Here is a 17,839-nt window from a genome sequence, read left to right as displayed (position 1 = left end):
TCTTGCCCGTCGAGGTATGGACAATGTTGTTATAAGCAAACTCCACCAAAGGAAGATACTTTTCCCATTGTTGCTTGTGCTCTGACACATAACATTTAAGAAGATCTAACACTGTAGAATTAGCCTCTTCCGATTGACCATCTGTTTGTGGATGAAGATGAAAACTTGAGAGTTGTACCCATGTTGTCAAACAACCCTCTCCAGAATAAACTCATCATCCGTGGATCACTGTCACTAATGATAGATGAAGGCAAGCCATGATACTTGAAGATGTTCACCATGAACAACTTCACCATATGATCAACTTTGATCGTCTTACGCACGGGAATGAAATGAGCTTGCTTACTGAACCATTCATTTTATTATAATTGAATAAAGAAATACCGCAAGGGGCGCTAAGCTTTGGGGCCAACAGGTGTCGCTGTGTTTTCAGATTTGGGCACTCTAGCTCCAATCTGTTTTGTTTTATCATCTAGACTACAAGTGGACGGGTGATTGCTAATCTACCGCACTCTGGTTTTCTATCAGAGGCCGGTTTCAAGGTTCCGTTGCCGGGACCAATCATCAACTTTCTGAAGGGGGTGAGCTCATGGTTGCTTCGAAGAAAGCCATCGCTGAAAATTCAGCAAACATGTCTGATACAGAGGATGAGTACTTCTATCATGAAGAAGAAGAGCAAGAGACTTCTCCTGAGAGAGATGTATCTGAGGATATTTTTGCAAGAGAACAGGCTGCAGATGTTGAGCCTTATGAGGATGTAACACAGCCAGAAGATGTGCATGGTAAAGAGGATGATGATGCTCGGTTCAAAGATCGCTTGGCTAGTGTTATGGATACTTTTATGCAGCTCACACAGAGCGAGAGATTTGCTGAATTTATGAGATCTCGCACAGAGCCCCAGAAAAAGGAGGAGGAGGTTCGTTCGAAGAATCTTCCTCAGGGTCATAGTGGTGCCATCCCACAGGAACCATCTTTTGGCCAGTTTCCAAATATGCAGCATGCTTATGGAGCAAACTCTCAGAGTTCCTTCTATGGACAGCCACCTATTCCTCAGCAGAACATGCATCCAGGTTATTTTGGTGGTGGCTCGGTGTTCCAATCTATGACTGGGGGTTACCCTCAGGGAGGCATGGGTATGTATGGGCCTTTTGGAGCCAATTTTCAGCCTGGCATGCAAGGGAATATGTATGGTGGTATGCAGTCCGGTATGCAAGGAAATATGTTTGGAGGCATGCAACCTGGGATGCAAGGCAATATGTTTGGTGGTATGCAGCCAGGTATGCCTAATGGAATGTATGGAAACATGGCTGGAATGTATGGTATGCCTGGTGTGGGAATGGGAAATGTTGACCCAATGATGGGTATGAATGTTGGGGGCAGCAATCTTACGAAACCACTTCCATATGATAATCTAACGCCTATGGGAAAGGCGAAGGATTACAAGGAAGGGGGAGCTGCAGTGAAGTTTGACACATTCAGTGGGGCCAAGGATAAATTGAAAGCACTTACCTTTTTACAGCAGTCTGATGCTGCTTTTTCTGGTGGGAATTACACAGAGTCCTCTAAGGTGAGGAAAGCTGCCACTTTTCTCAAGGGCAATGCTTTGCAGTGGTGGTCTACTCTTCTTTTGCAGGGCATAGCACGCACCACATGGGTCCAATTCAAACAGGTTTTCTCTTCCGTATGGCTCACATCTACATTTGAGGTGGATGTTATGACCGCATGGCACAAGCTGGATGCTTCAAAGTGTGATAGTTTGGAGGATTATAACAAGAAGTTTTGGGAAGCTTTACTCCCAGTGACTTCTTATCGTGCCGTGCCATTATCTGAGCAGGTAGAGAAGTATTGTTGTGGGCTGCCCAAGGAGGTACGAGATTATTGTATAAAGACAAGAGTAACGAACATGTCACAGATGATTGAAAATGCTATGACAGCCAATGCGTTACTCACAGGTGGTTCATCTGGGTTTAAAGGCAGTAAGAAATTGAGCAAGAAAGCTGAAAAATTTGGGCATGCTTCTCGTGATGCTAAAGGGTCTTCAGAGACAAAGTATAAGAAGTTGCCAATGCCCAAGAGGACTTCTGAGGAAAGACAGGCTTGCTCAAAAGTGTTTTTACTGTAATGAAGAGGGGTATATGTCATTCAATTGTCCCAAAAGAAAGTCCCAAAAGAACCCTGACAATAAAGGAGAGCCCAAGCCAAAGAAACCAAAGCCTTCTGCAGGCTTAGTTCCTGATCTTGTGGGGGAGCAGCTAGGTGGTGAAGCTACAGAGTTGTGCAGGGCATGGGGCAAAGTGAGAGATCAGAATGCTTTGATCTTCTTTGACACAGGTGCTAGAGCCAACTTCATTTCACCAGATTTGGCTGGCCGATTGGGGATTCGCGCAGAGGAGATGGGGCCGTTACATGAGGCTAATATGGCTTGTCCAGGGTATGCAGAACCCGTTACTCCTATTATTGGGAAGCTTCGGCTTCATTTACAGGGTTATGTGGATAGCGAAGAGTTCTTCATCATGCCTTTGGATGGCTGTGATGTTTTGTTGGGGATGCCATGGTGCCACAGGGTACATGCGGTGGTGGATACTTACAATAGGAAAATTACTCTGACTCATAGAGGGAAAGAGCATGTATTGGATGTAGAACTCAAAGGGGAATCTGTTCCTATTGTATCCGCTTCGGCGATTTCATCAGTAATGAAAAAGCATCTTTCCGCGTACTTGATTTATGTAAAGGATGCACAGGATGATGAGTCTAAGTCTAATTTGTCTATGTTAGATAAGGACAGGACTGATTTCTTAAGTGGGTTTCAAGACTGTTTTTCCGAGTCATTGCCAGGAGAATTACCTCCTGAGAGGCCAGAAGATCATGCCATAGATCTGATTCCTGGTAATACTCCACCGAATAGACTGCCGTACCGTGTTAGTGCAGCCCAACAGGAAGAGATTATGAGTCAGGTGCAGGAGCTTTTGAATAAGGGATTGATTCAGCCTAGCTCATCACCCTTTTGCTCACCTGTGCTCTTAGTGCAGAAGAAGGATGGTTCTTGGCGCATGTGTATAGATTACAGGGCGTTGAACAAGAATACCATCAAGAATCGATTCCCCATACCGAGGATCGATGACATCTTGGACCGCTTACAGGGCTCCACAGTTTTCAGTCGTATAGACTTGAAAAGCGGGTATCATCAGATACGCATTAGACCCGAGGATGTGCATAAGACAGCATTCCGAACCACGTTTGGGTTGTATGAGTTCTTGGTTATGCCCTTTGGTTTGACGAATGCGCCTGCCACATTTAACAGAATGATGGACAGGATTTTCAGACCTCATAGAGAGTTTGTGGGCACATTCTTTGATGATATGATTGTGCATTCACGAACTGAGGAAGAGCATAGAAGGCATTTGGCCATTGTGTTTGCAGAACTCAGAAACCATAGATTGGTGGTTAATGGCAAGAAGAGTGAGTTTTTCTTGCAGGAGATACATTTCTTGGGGCATATTGTGTCTGGTCATGGAGTCCGTATGGATCCAGCAAAGGTGGAAGCAATACTTAATTGGCCAGCTTTGAGGACCGTGCATGATGTATGCAGCTTTCTAGGATTGTGTTCCTATTACAGGCGTTACATACGGCACTTTGCTGAAATTGCTTCGCCTCTTCATGCTTTGACGAAGAAAGCAACTCCGTTTAAATGGGCTGATCGGGAAATTACAGCATTCAAAAAGCTCAAAGAAAAGCTTACTTCGGACCCAGTATTGGTGTTACCGGACCTCCGAAAGGCTTTTGTTGTCCAGTGTGATGCATGTGGAAGTAGCATTGGTGCAGTACTCATACAAGAGGGACATGTGATAGCCTATGAGAGTAGAGTTTTGCAAGATGCTGAGAAGCATTTACAGGTGTATGAGAAAGAGATGTTGGCTGTAATTCACGCTCTTTCTACATGGAAACACTACTTGCTTGGGGCTGATTTCACTGTGCAGACAGATCATCAAACCTTGCGTTATTTCCTCACGCAGACTAAGCTTTCAGAGAAGCATATGCGTTGGGCAAACTTTTTGTCAATGTTTCACTTTCAGATTGTGCATGTGGAAGGCAAAAAGAATGTAGTGGCAGATGCTTTGTCACGCAAGCCACAGGTCTCTACAGTTTCACTTGCTTATCATCATGAGCTTGATGAAATGAAAGAGCAGTATGCCCATGATGAGGATTTTGAAAGGTTGTATGATCAGATGTCTGAGGGTCAGCGGCATGAGCATTACACTCTCAGAGATGGGTTTTTTTTTATGCATGGCAGACTGTGTGTTACCAGGCCATTGCGACTCAAGGTTATGATTGAAAGTCATGCTCCACCGTATGCAGGTCATAGAGGTATTGACGCCACGGTCAAAGCAGTGGAGACTTTCTTTTATTGGCCAACCTTGAGAAGAGATATTGATGCCTTTGTGAGGCAATGCATCGTATGTCAGAAGGTAAAGTTTAACCGTCAGAAGACACCAGGGTTATTACAGCCTTTACCTATTCCGGATAGACCTTGGGAGAGCATTGCCATGGATTTTGTATTTGATCTTCCACGGACACAAACGGGAAATGATGGCATCTGGACTATCATATGCAGGTTCAGTAAGCAGGCTCATTTCATTCCCGTGCGGAAGACAATTAAAGTGGATCATATGGTGAAGTTGTTCATGGCAAACATCTTCAAGTATCATGGCTTGCCTACGTCTATCATTAGTGACCGTGATCCACGGATGACGAGTTTGTTTTGGAGAGGGTTGTTTGACAACATGGGTACAACTCTCAAGTTTTCATCGTCATTTCATCCACAGACAGATGGTCAGTCAGAAGAGGCTAACTCTACAGTATTGGATCTTCTCAAGTGTTATGTGTCAGAGCACAAGCAACAATGGGAAAAGTATCTTCCTTTGGTGGAGTTTGCATATAACAACACTGTACATAGCTCGACAGGCAAGGCGCCTTTTGAGATTGTAGAAGGAGGGAAGAAGGTTCCACCCATTTTGCATACAAAAGATAAGATCTTTGAGGCTGATCAGTATGTGGAGAGCTTGGATGAAGCTTATCGGAGAGTTAAGTTGGCCCTCCAGAAAACTCAGACGAAGCAAAAGAAAGCCGCAGACCGTCACAGACGTGATTTACAGTTTGCATTGGGTGATTGGGTTCTTTTGCGCTTTGAAAAGGCTAGACTCAAGAAGATGAAGGGTAAAGAGCGCTTATTCCCTAAGTTGAGTATGCGATATTATGGGCCTTTTCAGGTTTTGGAAAAGATTGATGAGGTAACCTATCGTTTGAAGTTACTAGATCACTGGAGGATTCACAATGCTTTTCACGTGAGTCTTCTTAGACCTTTCCGTGGGGATGTGCCTGAGGATGTATTAGATGAGGCTCAGCCGGAAGTTGAGGAACTTGATGAGGTTCTGATTCCAGAGCAGATACTGGCACATAAAGAAAGGAAGGTACGAGGTAAAGTTTCCCGTCGCTATCTTGTGAAGTTCAAGAACTATTCACCGATGGATGCGAAGTGGATGGACGAAGGTGACTTAACAGATTCACCTCAGGTTTTGCAGCTTTATCTCGATGCCTTTGAGTTAGAGCCGACTCTTATTGTGGCTCATTCAGGTTCAGCAGAGCATGGGTCTGGAGCATTACCTGATGCTCAAGAGGGGGGTAGCACCTCCACTCCCTTGATACAGACAGGCTCAGATGACATCTAGAGGTCGCTTGGTGCAGATTTTCTCTCACCCGAAGGTACTGAGGCTGACAGTATATCTGTTTATGGGACTTCTATGATATATGTGTACTAGTCACATGAGATTTTTGTGGATATGTATGGTTCACAGTGGTATACAACTTGGACTATTACTATGCCATTGGTTTGCAGTGAATGTTGATACATGTGTATGGCTTAGAGAGATTGGGACGCTGATCTTGCCATATTGTATATTTCACTTTGGATATTTTGATGCATCACCAGAATGCAATCGAGGACGCTTGCCATTTTTCAAGAGGGGGGTATGTCATGGCCCTGTGAAAATGGAACAGTACAAGTGTGGGCATGGTGGTTGCAGAGTCAGAATATTTTATGATTCACATGGGGAGTGCCCGGACAGAGTTTAAGATGTGTGGACATCCCTAGGTGTGAAGGGGGGAACTAGAAACATTAAACTTTAATGTTTATTAAAGTTTGCCCCTAGGCCTTAGTGGCCCTAGGGAACTTATTAAAGTTTGGGGCCCTAGGGATTATTTTGGGAAAGAGGGCCACTTTTGGAGTGTTTCTCTCTCTTCTCTCTCTCTCTCTTCCCTTTTGGGAGTCGTGGAGCAAAAGGGACACTCTAGCGTGGAAAAGCACAAGGAAACTGAGGCGGCTGCTGTATCTGTGCTGTAGTTGCTGTTTTCTGCAAGCTGTGAGCTGTAACAGGCCGTACAGAAGCCGTACAACCCTGTACGACTGCAGGTGCTGCTGAGGACAGAGAAGCGCAGGGCTGTGGGACTGATACAGGCACCTGCAACTGCTGAATACAGGCTGTACAGTGCTGTACGACTGCAAGTACAGCTCTGTACCTTCTGTAGGTACACTTTACGGCCAGTTCTAGGGCAGGTACAAGAGCTGGGCAACACTGTTGCAGTCAGCGCAGGTGACCAAATCCAGCAGGCGGCTACTTCAGGTTCACTGCAGAAATAGCCCGTACCGTCAAGTACAAGCAAGTACCGTCAAGTACAAGCAAGTACAGTCAAGTACAATCAAGTACAATGCTGTTTTTCAGATCTGTACTTTCAAGGACAGCATGAGAGTGAACATCAGGAGGAGGGTACAGGCAAGTACAAGCACATGTGTGAAGCAAGGTTGTGGATACAAGTGCCTGCAAGTACAGATTGGTGCTGTTGCTGCCTCCAGTGCTGTTTCACGAGCTGAATTTGGTAAGCTCCGTTTCTGTTCATCTATCTCTCTTTCTACTGCTTGATGTCTGTTGCAGATATGAGTTATCTGGCCCCTTGTGAGAGGAGGGGTATGGCAGATTGACAAGGGTTGAGACAGAGTTTGGACAGCACATGTATGTTTAAGCTGAGATGATGTATCATGCACTTGAGTTATGCCAGATGTATGCCCATGGCTGGCCTGCTTAGTGATCTTGGCTGATCAGAGGGAGGCACAGTGTGTTATTTGGAGACACAGATCTGTGTGCATAGATCCTCTGTGCTAAGAAGGATTTGTGGGCCGTCAGATTGGATATACAGGTGTAAACTCTTGGCTGATCTTTGTGTTGTACTCAGCCATTCATTTTATTATAATTGAATAAAGAAATACCGCAAGGGGCGCCAAGCTTTGGGGCCAACAGGTGTCGCTGTGTTTTCAGATTTGGGCACTCTAGCTCCAATCTGTTTTGTTTTATCATCTAGACTACAAGTGGACGGGTGATTGTTAATCTACCGCACTCTGGTTTTCTATCAGAGGCCGGTTTCAGACTCCGTGTAATTACCACCAGAAAAAGCAGCATCAAAATGCTGTAAAAAGGTAAGTGCCTTTAGCTTATCTTTGGCCCCACTGAATGTGTCAAATTTCACAGCAGCTCCCCCTTCCTTATAATCCTTCGCCTTACCCAAAGGCATTAGATTATCGTAAGGAAGTGGCTTCACAAGATTGCTACCCCCGGCATTCATGCACATCATAGGGTCAACATTACCAATTCCCACACCTGGCATTCCATACATTCCAGCCATGTTTCCAAACATACCACTATGCATATCGGGCTGCATGCCCCCATACATGTTTCCTTGCATTCCACGCTGCATGCCCCCAAACATGTTTCCTTGCATTCCGGATTGCATACCACCATACAAATTCCCTTGCATACTGTCGGAAATTCCGGACACAGAATCACCTACCTCTATAGCTGTCCATCCAACAGCCTTGGAAATACCACGAGCCTGGGGCACCACCAGCACACTGGCTGGAACACTTCTCACACAATTCACCACACCACCCACACCAGAAAAAAAACAGCACAATGACCCTCTTCTAACCACAAGAGTCTGATCACGAAAAAGAGAGAAAAGCAGCGCCCTGCAAAACTTCACAGCTCTGCTTGCTACCAGCAGCAGCAATACATCTTCCAGCGGGCGGCTTGACAAAGCAACACACCACTGCTGCGCTACTAGCAGCAACCTCAACCAAGTACACAAACCTCCAAAACTCTCTCTGGCATCACCCGCTACAGACAACTGGCGGCAACAACACACAAAGTACCCGCCTCTCTTTCTATCATCTCCAGCGCCTCAGTTCAGACACCTATCTGCTGCTGAATGCCGCTGTCAACCACTAATCACTGGCCGCCTCTCTTAACAGCCCGACTGCTGCTATTACCGGCTGGCTGCACACCTCCAACTGGCGGTTGTCATCAACATCAGCCCGATCCCCCTACTATGGCGACTTCGTACATGAGCTGCCATGGCCACCCAAAAGAAAACCGAGGTCTCTTTTGCGCTTGACAAAGCTGCTATCAGAATAGTGGGCGGCCAGGACCTGAAAGTCAACTTTTGCTAGCCACGTTAGTGTCTCGAAAGGCCTGGAGGATGGCCACGTTAGTGTCTCGAAAGGTGGCCTGCATGCTCACGTCCACGATGCCAGGAGGGCCCCTCTGCGATCCCTCGTGCTTCACTAGTATGTGCGGTGCTGGCACCTTTCCAAAACGAACGCAAGAGCTGCCACAGGTCCTCGATCAGCTATATCATAATTTACCAAATATGGCCACTACCCATACACTGCCAACCTCAAAGACCTTCCGCAAGCCTTCCACACATTGGAGACCAACCTTCCTCAAGGCCATACGCACAGCTACAATGAGAAGAACTTCAACCCTCAAGCACTTGCTTCCAAAAAAAACATGCATGTACTAGCCTACTACAAAACGATCCACTCTGTACATCTGCCAGGGCATTCAGGGCAAAGCTTTTTTACATGCCATGCATCCCATATGTACACAGGCCCGAGGGCCGAAACACTTTTACAAAATTTTGCCTAACACATACCAAGCTGAAAACTAGCTCCAAAATTGCCTGGAATACCCATGCCTCCCTGAGGATAACCCCCAGTCATGGATTGGAACACAGAGCCACCACCAAAATAGCCTGGATGCATAGACCACTATGGAATAGATGGCTATCCGAAAAAGGAACTCTGTGAGTTGGCACCAAAAGTATGTTGCATGTTCGGAAATTGTCCAAAAGAAGGATCCTGTGGGAAGGCACCACTATTGCCCTGAGGTGGGTTCTTAGAACGCACTTTCTTCTTCTTCTTTTCAGGCGGCTCAGAACGGGATCTCATAAATTCAGCAAACTTCTCACTTTGAGTGAGCTGCATAAACACATCCATTACACCTGCCAAACGATTTTTAAACTGAGCATCATCTTCCTCTTTACTAGGCATATCTTCTGGCTGTGTTACATCCTCATATTGTGCATCATCTACAGCCTGTTCTCCTGCAAGAATATCCTCAGATTCATTTCTCTCAAGAGAGGTCTCTTGCTCTTCCTCTTCATCATAAAAATATTCATCTTCTGTGTCTGACATGTTGCTGAATTTTTCAGCAATGACTTTCCTCGAGTCAACCACGAGCTCACCCCCTTAAGAAAGTTGATGATGGGTCCCGGCAACGGTGATAGAATGTGCAGCGGAAGAAGGGAAAGTGGAAACACAGGAGGGAGAGAGAGAGAGAGATGCAAAAGAAACACAGGTGAGAACCTGCTCTCAATATCATCACCAAAAGGAATACATGTCCCGAGCAAAAGGGGAGAACCTCGTAAGTGAGGGACTGCACCTAGACAAGCTAGGCAAGCAATGCAAGCAGTAAAATATGAGGGAGCTATATATACCTCTACATGAAGGCAGCCGACTAGGGATAAAAGACCTCCACGACTGGGGAAAATCCCAAGACCATAAAATGGGGAATAAATATGGATAAAATATGAGTGAGGGGTGACCAGCCCCTATGACTAACATGGTCAGCCCTAGAGGCTAAAATAGGACACCATATAGGAAGCCAGCAAGTAGGGGATGATGTCTAACACCCCCTCTCAGCACCGGATGCTGAGCAAACTCCAAGAAGCCAGAGACGCCGTCCTCGATCAAAGATGAAAGACTGCAGAAACAAGTACCAAGAAAGCTCCACAAGCAATCTCCTCAGCAACTCAGCGGCAAAAGCAACAGAACAAGTTGCCAGGTACACCATTCCTCTGGAAGAAAACAACCATAGAGGCTGTCACGTGCTGCTCCAAATAATGGTTCCAAACCCAAGTGTAAGAACACTCCCCGAAGTCGAATGTCGTGTATCCAGCTTGGAGAAGGTATGAAAAACCTCAAAACCAACCAAGATCAGATCTTGTATATAATCAATCCTGGGAGAAGCAAACTGCTCCTCACTGGAACCCTCAAAAGAAATAGAGTCAATCTGCTCCAACTCTGTACCAAGAGTAGCCAAATGCTATATAAAAGCATCCTCTGAAAAGGTCGGTATCGCAAGATGTAAAGACTCTGTAGAAAATATGGGATCCATCTGCTCAAACTCCATAACATGAGTTGCCCAATGCTGTACATAAGTACACGCCATTGAGGTGGACATCGCAAGATGAAAGGACTCCACATCCCCCTCTGAAAAATGATATCGTCGGACTGGTACAAGCCCAACCTGATTCTGATCCAAATCCAAAAAAAACTCTGAAAGTACCACTGTGTCCCAGGCGCACGGTTAGCAACCACAGATCCATAGCATTCCACCGGGTCCAAAAAAAAGCATCCTCCAAAACAACAAGCCATCAGAACTGGCAGGGGGAGAGGCATCCTCAGAAGCATCACAAAGAGAGGCAGAGGTAGACTCCTCACAATGAGGAAGGGAAGCAGGAATATAAACTGCAGTGGCAACAAAGTCCTCAAAAGCATCACAGATAGCAGAAGACTGTTCCAGAAGTAGAACCAGATCCCAAGAATCCGCAATAGATAAAAGATCCATGTGAAAGGATCACACCGCAAAAGGGCAAAACAACCTCCTTGTTCTGCAAATAATGCAAAGAACACAAGCTCGGACAAAATAAACTCTGCTCAGGATCTCTGAAAAGATCACTGCTCTCCTCCAAATAACTGTAAACTCCTGTCAAAGAAGAATGTCTCCACAGATACAACACAGCTCCCGAAACTGATCCTCAAGTGAAGTAGCTGGAGAAGGGCCCCCTCAGAGTGTAGAAAACTCCTATGGGAAGCAAAACGCAGCCAAAAACACTGCTATCCAGCAAAAAATAGCACTCCACTGCCAACAGAAGGCAGGGAACATGTAGAAACCAGGAAACCGTGTAGGCCAGGAACAAAACACACGTATAGATGCTCCAAAATCAGCAAAACGTTGACTGAAATCTGAAATTCAGAATCCTCCTCAAGTACCAAACTGCCTCCAAAGCCACAATCCAATCAAGAAACCCCCTCTGCAAGTGATCTGTGTCCACTGGAGAAGAAAACGCAGCCAAACAAGGGCTACAAACCTGAAAATTCAGGCCAACCAGTGTCCACACCTCCTATGAGGAAAAAAGCTGAAGAGAAGGTACCTCGGGCCCAACAGATGAAGCCTAGTTGTTGAAGGTAGAGCTACCAACAAGATCGGTTCAGAAAAAAACGCAGCAACCATGGCTGCAAATCTGAAAACTCAGAGGTATAAGGGGCTGAATATGGAAACGCTGAAGAAATAGGTACACCCAAGCCTCAGATCAGCAAATCAGCATCAGAAACCTGTAGAAGAAAAAAACGCAGCAAATATGCTGCTGTTGGCCTGTACAAAACAGGCGACCAGCACTACAGGGGGGGGGGGGGGTATGAATGCTGAGAACTGCTGAAAACTGCTGTAGACAGCCACCTGAAGAAAACGCAGCAATCTATGTGCTGCTGCCCTTGCTGAAAACACAAAAACGCAGGTCTGTCCAGGGGCGAAATAAACGCAGATATGAAGAGGTATAGGAGGGAGCATCCAACGCTGAAAATCACCGGCGCTCTGATACCATGATAGAATGTGCGGCGGAAGAAGGGAAAGTGGAAACACAGGAGGGAGAGAGAGAGAGAAAGATGCAGAAGAAACACAGGTGAGAACCTGCTCTCAATATCATCACCAAAAGGAATACATGTCCCGAGCAAAAGGGGAGAACCTCGTAAGTGAGGGACTGCACCTAGACAAGCTAGGCAAGCAATGCAAGCAGTAAAATATGAGGGAGGCATGCCGGCTATATATACCTCTACATGAAGGCAGCCGACTAGGGATAAAAGACCTCCACGACTGGGGAAAATCCCAAGACCATAAAATGGGGAATAAATATGGGTAAAATATGAGTAAGGGGTGACCAGCCCCTATGACTAACATGGTCAGCCCTAGAGGCTAAAATAGGACACCAAATAGGAAGCCAGCAAGTAGGGGATGATGTCTAACAAACGGAACCTTGAAACCGGCCTCTGGTAGAAACCAAAGTGCGGTAGACTAGCAGTCACCTATCCAATTGTAGTCCAGATAAATAACAAATTTAACAAGAGCTAGAATGCTCCAGAAGTGAAAGGAAATCGACACCTGTTGGCCCCAAAGCTTGGCGCCCCTTTCGATATTTCTTTATTCAAATCAATGAAATGTATAACTGAGTACAACAAAGCCAGTCCAGGAGAGTAAACCTGCGTGTCCAATTTGGCAGCCCTCAAGACCTCTTAGCACAGAGGATTCACACACAGATCTGTGTCCCACAAAAGCAACACACTGTGCTTCCCTCTAATCAACCAAGACAATTCAACAGGGTAGCCTTGAGCACACATCTGGCTGTTCCATGAACATGGTTTCAAACTCAGTTCAAATACACATCCACTGTCCAATCTCTGTTTCCACCCTTCAAACTGCCATACCCCTCCTCTCACAAGGGGCCAGATGAAACAACTCTGCGGCGGCAGACATAAGCTAGTGGAAAGAAAGAAAGATTGATAAGTTCAGAGCTTACCAATTTCAATGCGTGGTTCTGCACCAGAGGGACTGTCTCTGTACGGTCTGCAACCACCTGCTCTGTACGGGTTGTAGCCAACCTGCACAGTATTCGCCTGACCCTGCAGCACCCGTACCACTGTACCTGTTGTCGCCTGCTCTGTACGGGCAGCAACCACCAATGTTGTACGGCCTGCAACCACCTGGTCTGTACGGCCAGGTTCTGTATGGCCTGTATTCTGTACAGCCTGTTCTTCACGCAGCAAATCCAGCAGCCACACTCTATGCAGCCAGTCAACTCTTTTTCTCTTCTCCTCCACGCAGGTAGCTTGCACGACCCCTCCAAAAGCAAGAGAGAGAGAGAAGAGAGAGGCGTGTACCTCCCAAAGTGGAGTTGCCTCTTTTCCCCAAAAATATCCTAGTGGCCCCTTTCTCAAGTTTATCAAACTTACTAAGGGTCACTTATGCTTAGGGGCCACCCAAGGTTGAAACATTAAAAATATTAATGTCCTTGGTCCCCCTTCACACTTGAGGATGTCCACTATATTTCTATTTGTCCAGGAACCCAAATGTGAATCAGTAAAGATTTATCTTGCTCACCAACCACCATGCCCACACTTGTGCTGTTCCACTTTCACAGGGTCATGACACTGCGAAGGAAAGTGTCGATGATGCAAACAATGTTGCTCATGCTAACTAGGCACAAGTATAGAATAATGACTGCCATACCAAGAGCAAGGCTCTCGTCTAGTACATCCCTACCTGCATCCAAAGGAGAGAAAAAACCCTCCTCTGAGAAGTTTCGCCAAACCGGGAGCAAGGCTCTAGGGCATCCCTACTTGCATCGGAAGGAGTGAAAAACCCTCCTCCGGAAAGTTTCACCCTCGAAATCATCAAGCCCTTGCTGAGAACCACGAGCCTCGATAAACACCAAACCCCGAAGAATGAGGTGCTAACTCTCTCCGATTGAGACAGAGACCTAGAAGTAAATCTACAAGCTTTGTGGGGTCCATAACAAGATACCCAAAACCAAGGGTAAAGAATGATGGCCAAGGATGAAAGCCTCACACTGAGAAAGCGTAAGTAGGATAGGGAAGCCACAAATACTAGAAAGAACCCAAATAATTACTTTTTCCAAACCTAGACTTGTGCCACTCTTGGAGATTGGGGACTACCCCCTATCCACCTAGTGAACTTGCAATTTTTTTCTTTTTTGGCACCTTGTGCGTTGACTGCTCTCTGATACTATCTATAGAACCCTTGTGCCTATGTGCTAGGGTTTTCGAAGATAGAAAGGAGAGTGCATGGAATCACACACAGCACACACGAGTCCTAAACTATTGTCTATATTATGTACAAGAAAGAAGTAATACAACTGAATCTCTAGTACAATGGATATGGCTGAGTAAAAACATCGACTACAACCATGTGACCTACTATTCATACACGCAAATGTGTGTGTACTCTGTCCCCGCAATCTCTCAACCAGATGCGGTATGTATGGCTACTACCCTCGAGACACAAGAGAGTTCCAAGTCTGGGATTCATAAAAAAGTCCAACAACAAAAGGACAAGGAGATTCCACAAGCGGGAGTTATTCAGGCCATGGAGAAGAACGACAGTTCTAGTGGGGGAGTGTCATGGACACGACTCTCTCAGGAGTTGTTCCGAGCCGAGAGACTGGGCCGATCAATGTTTCAAGTGTGACTCCACCGTGCATATCGCAAAGGATTGCCCAAGGACATTGGAGGAGCAGTCCGAGAAGGAGGCTTCTTCAGAACCTAAGAATGAGTCTGAAGGAGATGCATATGTGCGCGTCTCAGCTTTTTATATTTCTCAGGGTTAGCACATACCTAGGGTGCTTCATTGCATCAAGCCACACGCACGAACAGAGGAAGTTTCCAGAAACCAGCCAGGAGGTATATCACACACACACACACACACACACCACATCACATACATACATATAGAGCCAAACAGTATATGAATACCTTAAAGATGCCCATATTGAGGTTCTTGAGGATTGAAGTTGTATCATATAAGACTCTCGGCCGACCACATCCACTCAGCTCTATGGGAGCGGCAACCAGTAATTCTGTATCTGGACCTCTGTTCCCAACTATTACCCTGATTGGGTGCACAATTTCTGACTCCAGGCGGCAGCAAAGCAGCTTTTGCTTTTGAGGATCTACAATCTTTTTACCATCTCCTTGTAGAATGAACAGGTCAATGTCTCCACACCCTTTCGAGTTGGTTGCAAGTCGGCCAAAGGAAACCTGTTGAAAAAAGAAAATGCAAAACACCATTTAGTCAGAGCTTTGTCTTGCTGCTATGTAGATTCCCAAAAATCTCACCTGGATTTGAAAATCCTTCAATGTCCTCATGCAGTCATACAGGAGACCCCTCCGGTCTTTGCATGAAATTTGCAGCAGAGAGTGTGCAGGGCTGAGGGAATTATCCAACATAACAGAGACTTTTGGGGGAAGAGCTGTGAGACCGCCTGTTTTTCTCAATTCTGGTTCTGATTCTGCATGTTTTTTGCTGAAAATATCATCTGACATGAAAGAAGGAAGGCCAGAATGCAGTGAGCATTCAAGCCCTCCCCACTCTGGTCCCGCATGCACGACTTCACAGCTAGTAGTGACCTCTCCAAGAACAGCCTTCAAACGATCACATAGGATCTCTTGCCTCCTCTTCTCATGGAGCATTTCCCTGCGTGTGTGTGTGTGTGTGTGTGTGTGTGTGTGTGTGTTTGTTTTTATTTTTACATAGCCGAACAAAGTCTATCTATCATAAGCCATCCAAGGAGAAAAAAACTTAGACCTCAAGTGTAAGAGATGATGAAAAGATGAACCTGATATCAGTGAGGTAGAAGAGATTCACAGCTCTATCATCAGGGCTGATGGTGGCCTTCATTCTGTGGATTGAGAGCTCAAGGTCCCAGAGAGTGTCAGCCACATCTGAGACAAACATGTAAAAGAAGGTTGATCGCAATGTCCATGAGTGTATGTATGTATGTATGTATGTATGTGATGCATGCATGTATGTAGGTATGTGTAAATGTACGTATATATGTATGTATGTTTGTTATGAAACTATGTATGTATGTTTGTTATGCAACTATGTATGGAGGAGTATATATGTATATATGTGCGTGTGTGTTATGTATGCAGGCATGTGTGCATGTATGCATACTGTTGTTCATAGAGCAACACACTAAAAGGATTGCAACACCAAGCCTACCATTCAAAAGACCAAGACGATCTGGTGACCGGGTTTGCAGAACATAGACTTCTTGCTTGGATTTGGGCTGGGACATGAGGGGCATCAACAGACGAGATCTCATAGAAGGGCATGCAGAAACAAGGCGTTTCTTCAGCATCGCCCATTTTCTAGACTGGAAAGTCTCGTCTCTCGGAGTCACCCAAAATATAACGAGACACCATTGGCCATCTTTCGACAAATCTACAGGCAGAGAAGAGTAAGAAGAAACAGTTCAGTCTAATAGTCCAGCTTTCAAACAAACTGCAACAGACAAGAAGAAGAAACCCTAGTTCAGAGCCATCCTCAGGGCCTAGAGAAAGCGCTTATTGTCTTTCCCACAAAAAAGAAGCCCACGGGAACCTAAACGCTCTCTTTCACTGCATTGCAGAAAAGAAACTCTAGTTTGAACTGAAATTCCTTTGCAATCTTATCGGAAAGATTAAAAAACATGGTTATGCTTCTACCCTGAGAAAAAAATCTGTAGATCCTGATTCCACCTTGAAAACAAATCGAGCCTAATCACCCACTTAGAAACCCTAAATCTACCTTCAAAATCCTTAGCAAGCTCACAGCCCCGAAATTGGTTAATTAAGCTCGCCTAGAAACCCTAATTCTGCTATCTTCACGAAGGAGGAACGCTAAAATGTCATGTAGTAATTCCTGAATCGCTTACCTCCTTTGACGACAGAGAGGCCAAATTCGAAGAGGACGCGGGCAAGGTCGCAGGCGAGGCCAGGCTGATCAGGGCAATTGATGGAGATGACGCTGGGGTCGCCGTGCTGCTGGCCAAGCTGGATGACCACAATGTTATCGTCGGTGCTGCTCAATCCCATGAGACCAGTCTTCCAACCCTCTCGGCAGAAACCCTATCTCTGCCACGATAATCTGGAGCCTGCACCGTCTTCCTGTTCGGGCTGAAGAAGTGGTTTGGAGGGGCCTTTTCCTGGTGAAAGATGAGGCCATGAGGGGCCCTTTTCCTTGACCGTCTATTACCAACCCTGCCATGAGCTGTACTGATGCTGCTCAGGGCACATAACTGTAAACTGCCAATAATTATTCATTGGCGTAATAGTATTCAAACAACATGGAAGTTGAAGCCTTTTAAAAAAATAGCCTTCAATAGATTTTCGAGCTAAAATATACCTTACATTTTCCAAATTTTTGAAAATTGAGAAACTAAGTTTATCTTGAGAATTTGACTTTCGAGCTAAAATATAACTAGATGACTTGGCTTTTCCAAATTTTGAAAATGGAGAAACTAAAATTTCCATAGGTCCATTGTATATAGTTTGCATGAACATTGGAATGAAGAAAGTACACTATACAAAAATGTTGTATATAGTTTGTAGATTGTCTATGAAAACTAGAGTTTACTTGCTTCTCTTTTGAGAGGAAAGTACAATATTTTATTATCAACATAGTGAAAAGTACATCACATCAAGCTATTGGACCATGATTAGTTGCATTGAGTAGCACTCAACCTCACAGGGGTCTTAAAGACCCTTGTCAAGTGGCATCAATGGATGGCATTGATCAAAATCGTGACACCTTTTTTCGGCCGTCGAATAAAGTAA

General features: G+C 45.4%; 1 protein-coding gene across 2 annotated transcripts in view; it reads right to left on the bottom strand.

Moving 5' to 3' along the window:
* The window catches only part of LOC147633065 (ACT domain-containing protein ACR9-like), a 45,364-nt gene extending 28,029 nt beyond the window's left edge, over positions 1-17,335 (bottom strand). For both annotated transcript variants that reach the window (XR_015267075.1, XM_086806063.1), the window contains exons 1-5: positions 16,939-17,335; positions 16,245-16,466; positions 15,856-15,961; positions 15,356-15,713; positions 14,993-15,277 (exon numbers count right to left, since the gene is read on the bottom strand). Coding sequence is in view for 1 of the 2 variants with exons in the window: in XM_086806063.1 (XP_086662189.1) it covers positions 14,993-15,277; positions 15,356-15,713; positions 15,856-15,961; positions 16,245-16,466; positions 16,939-17,098 (1,131 nt within the window). In the remaining variant the exon portion in view is untranslated. The remainder of the gene's footprint in view (positions 1-14,992; positions 15,278-15,355; positions 15,714-15,855; positions 15,962-16,244; positions 16,467-16,938) is intronic.
* Positions 17,336-17,839: the final 504 nt, after the last annotated feature.

This window comes from Cibotium barometz, chromosome 12 (assembly GCF_041138505.1).
Source record: "Cibotium barometz isolate CiBa-2024 chromosome 12, ASM4113850v1, whole genome shotgun sequence".
Classification (NCBI taxonomy): Eukaryota; Viridiplantae; Streptophyta; class Polypodiopsida; order Cyatheales; family Cibotiaceae; genus Cibotium; species Cibotium barometz.
The sequence above is the reverse complement of the archived record's forward strand: the minus strand, read 5'-3'. Positions and strand labels throughout refer to the sequence as shown.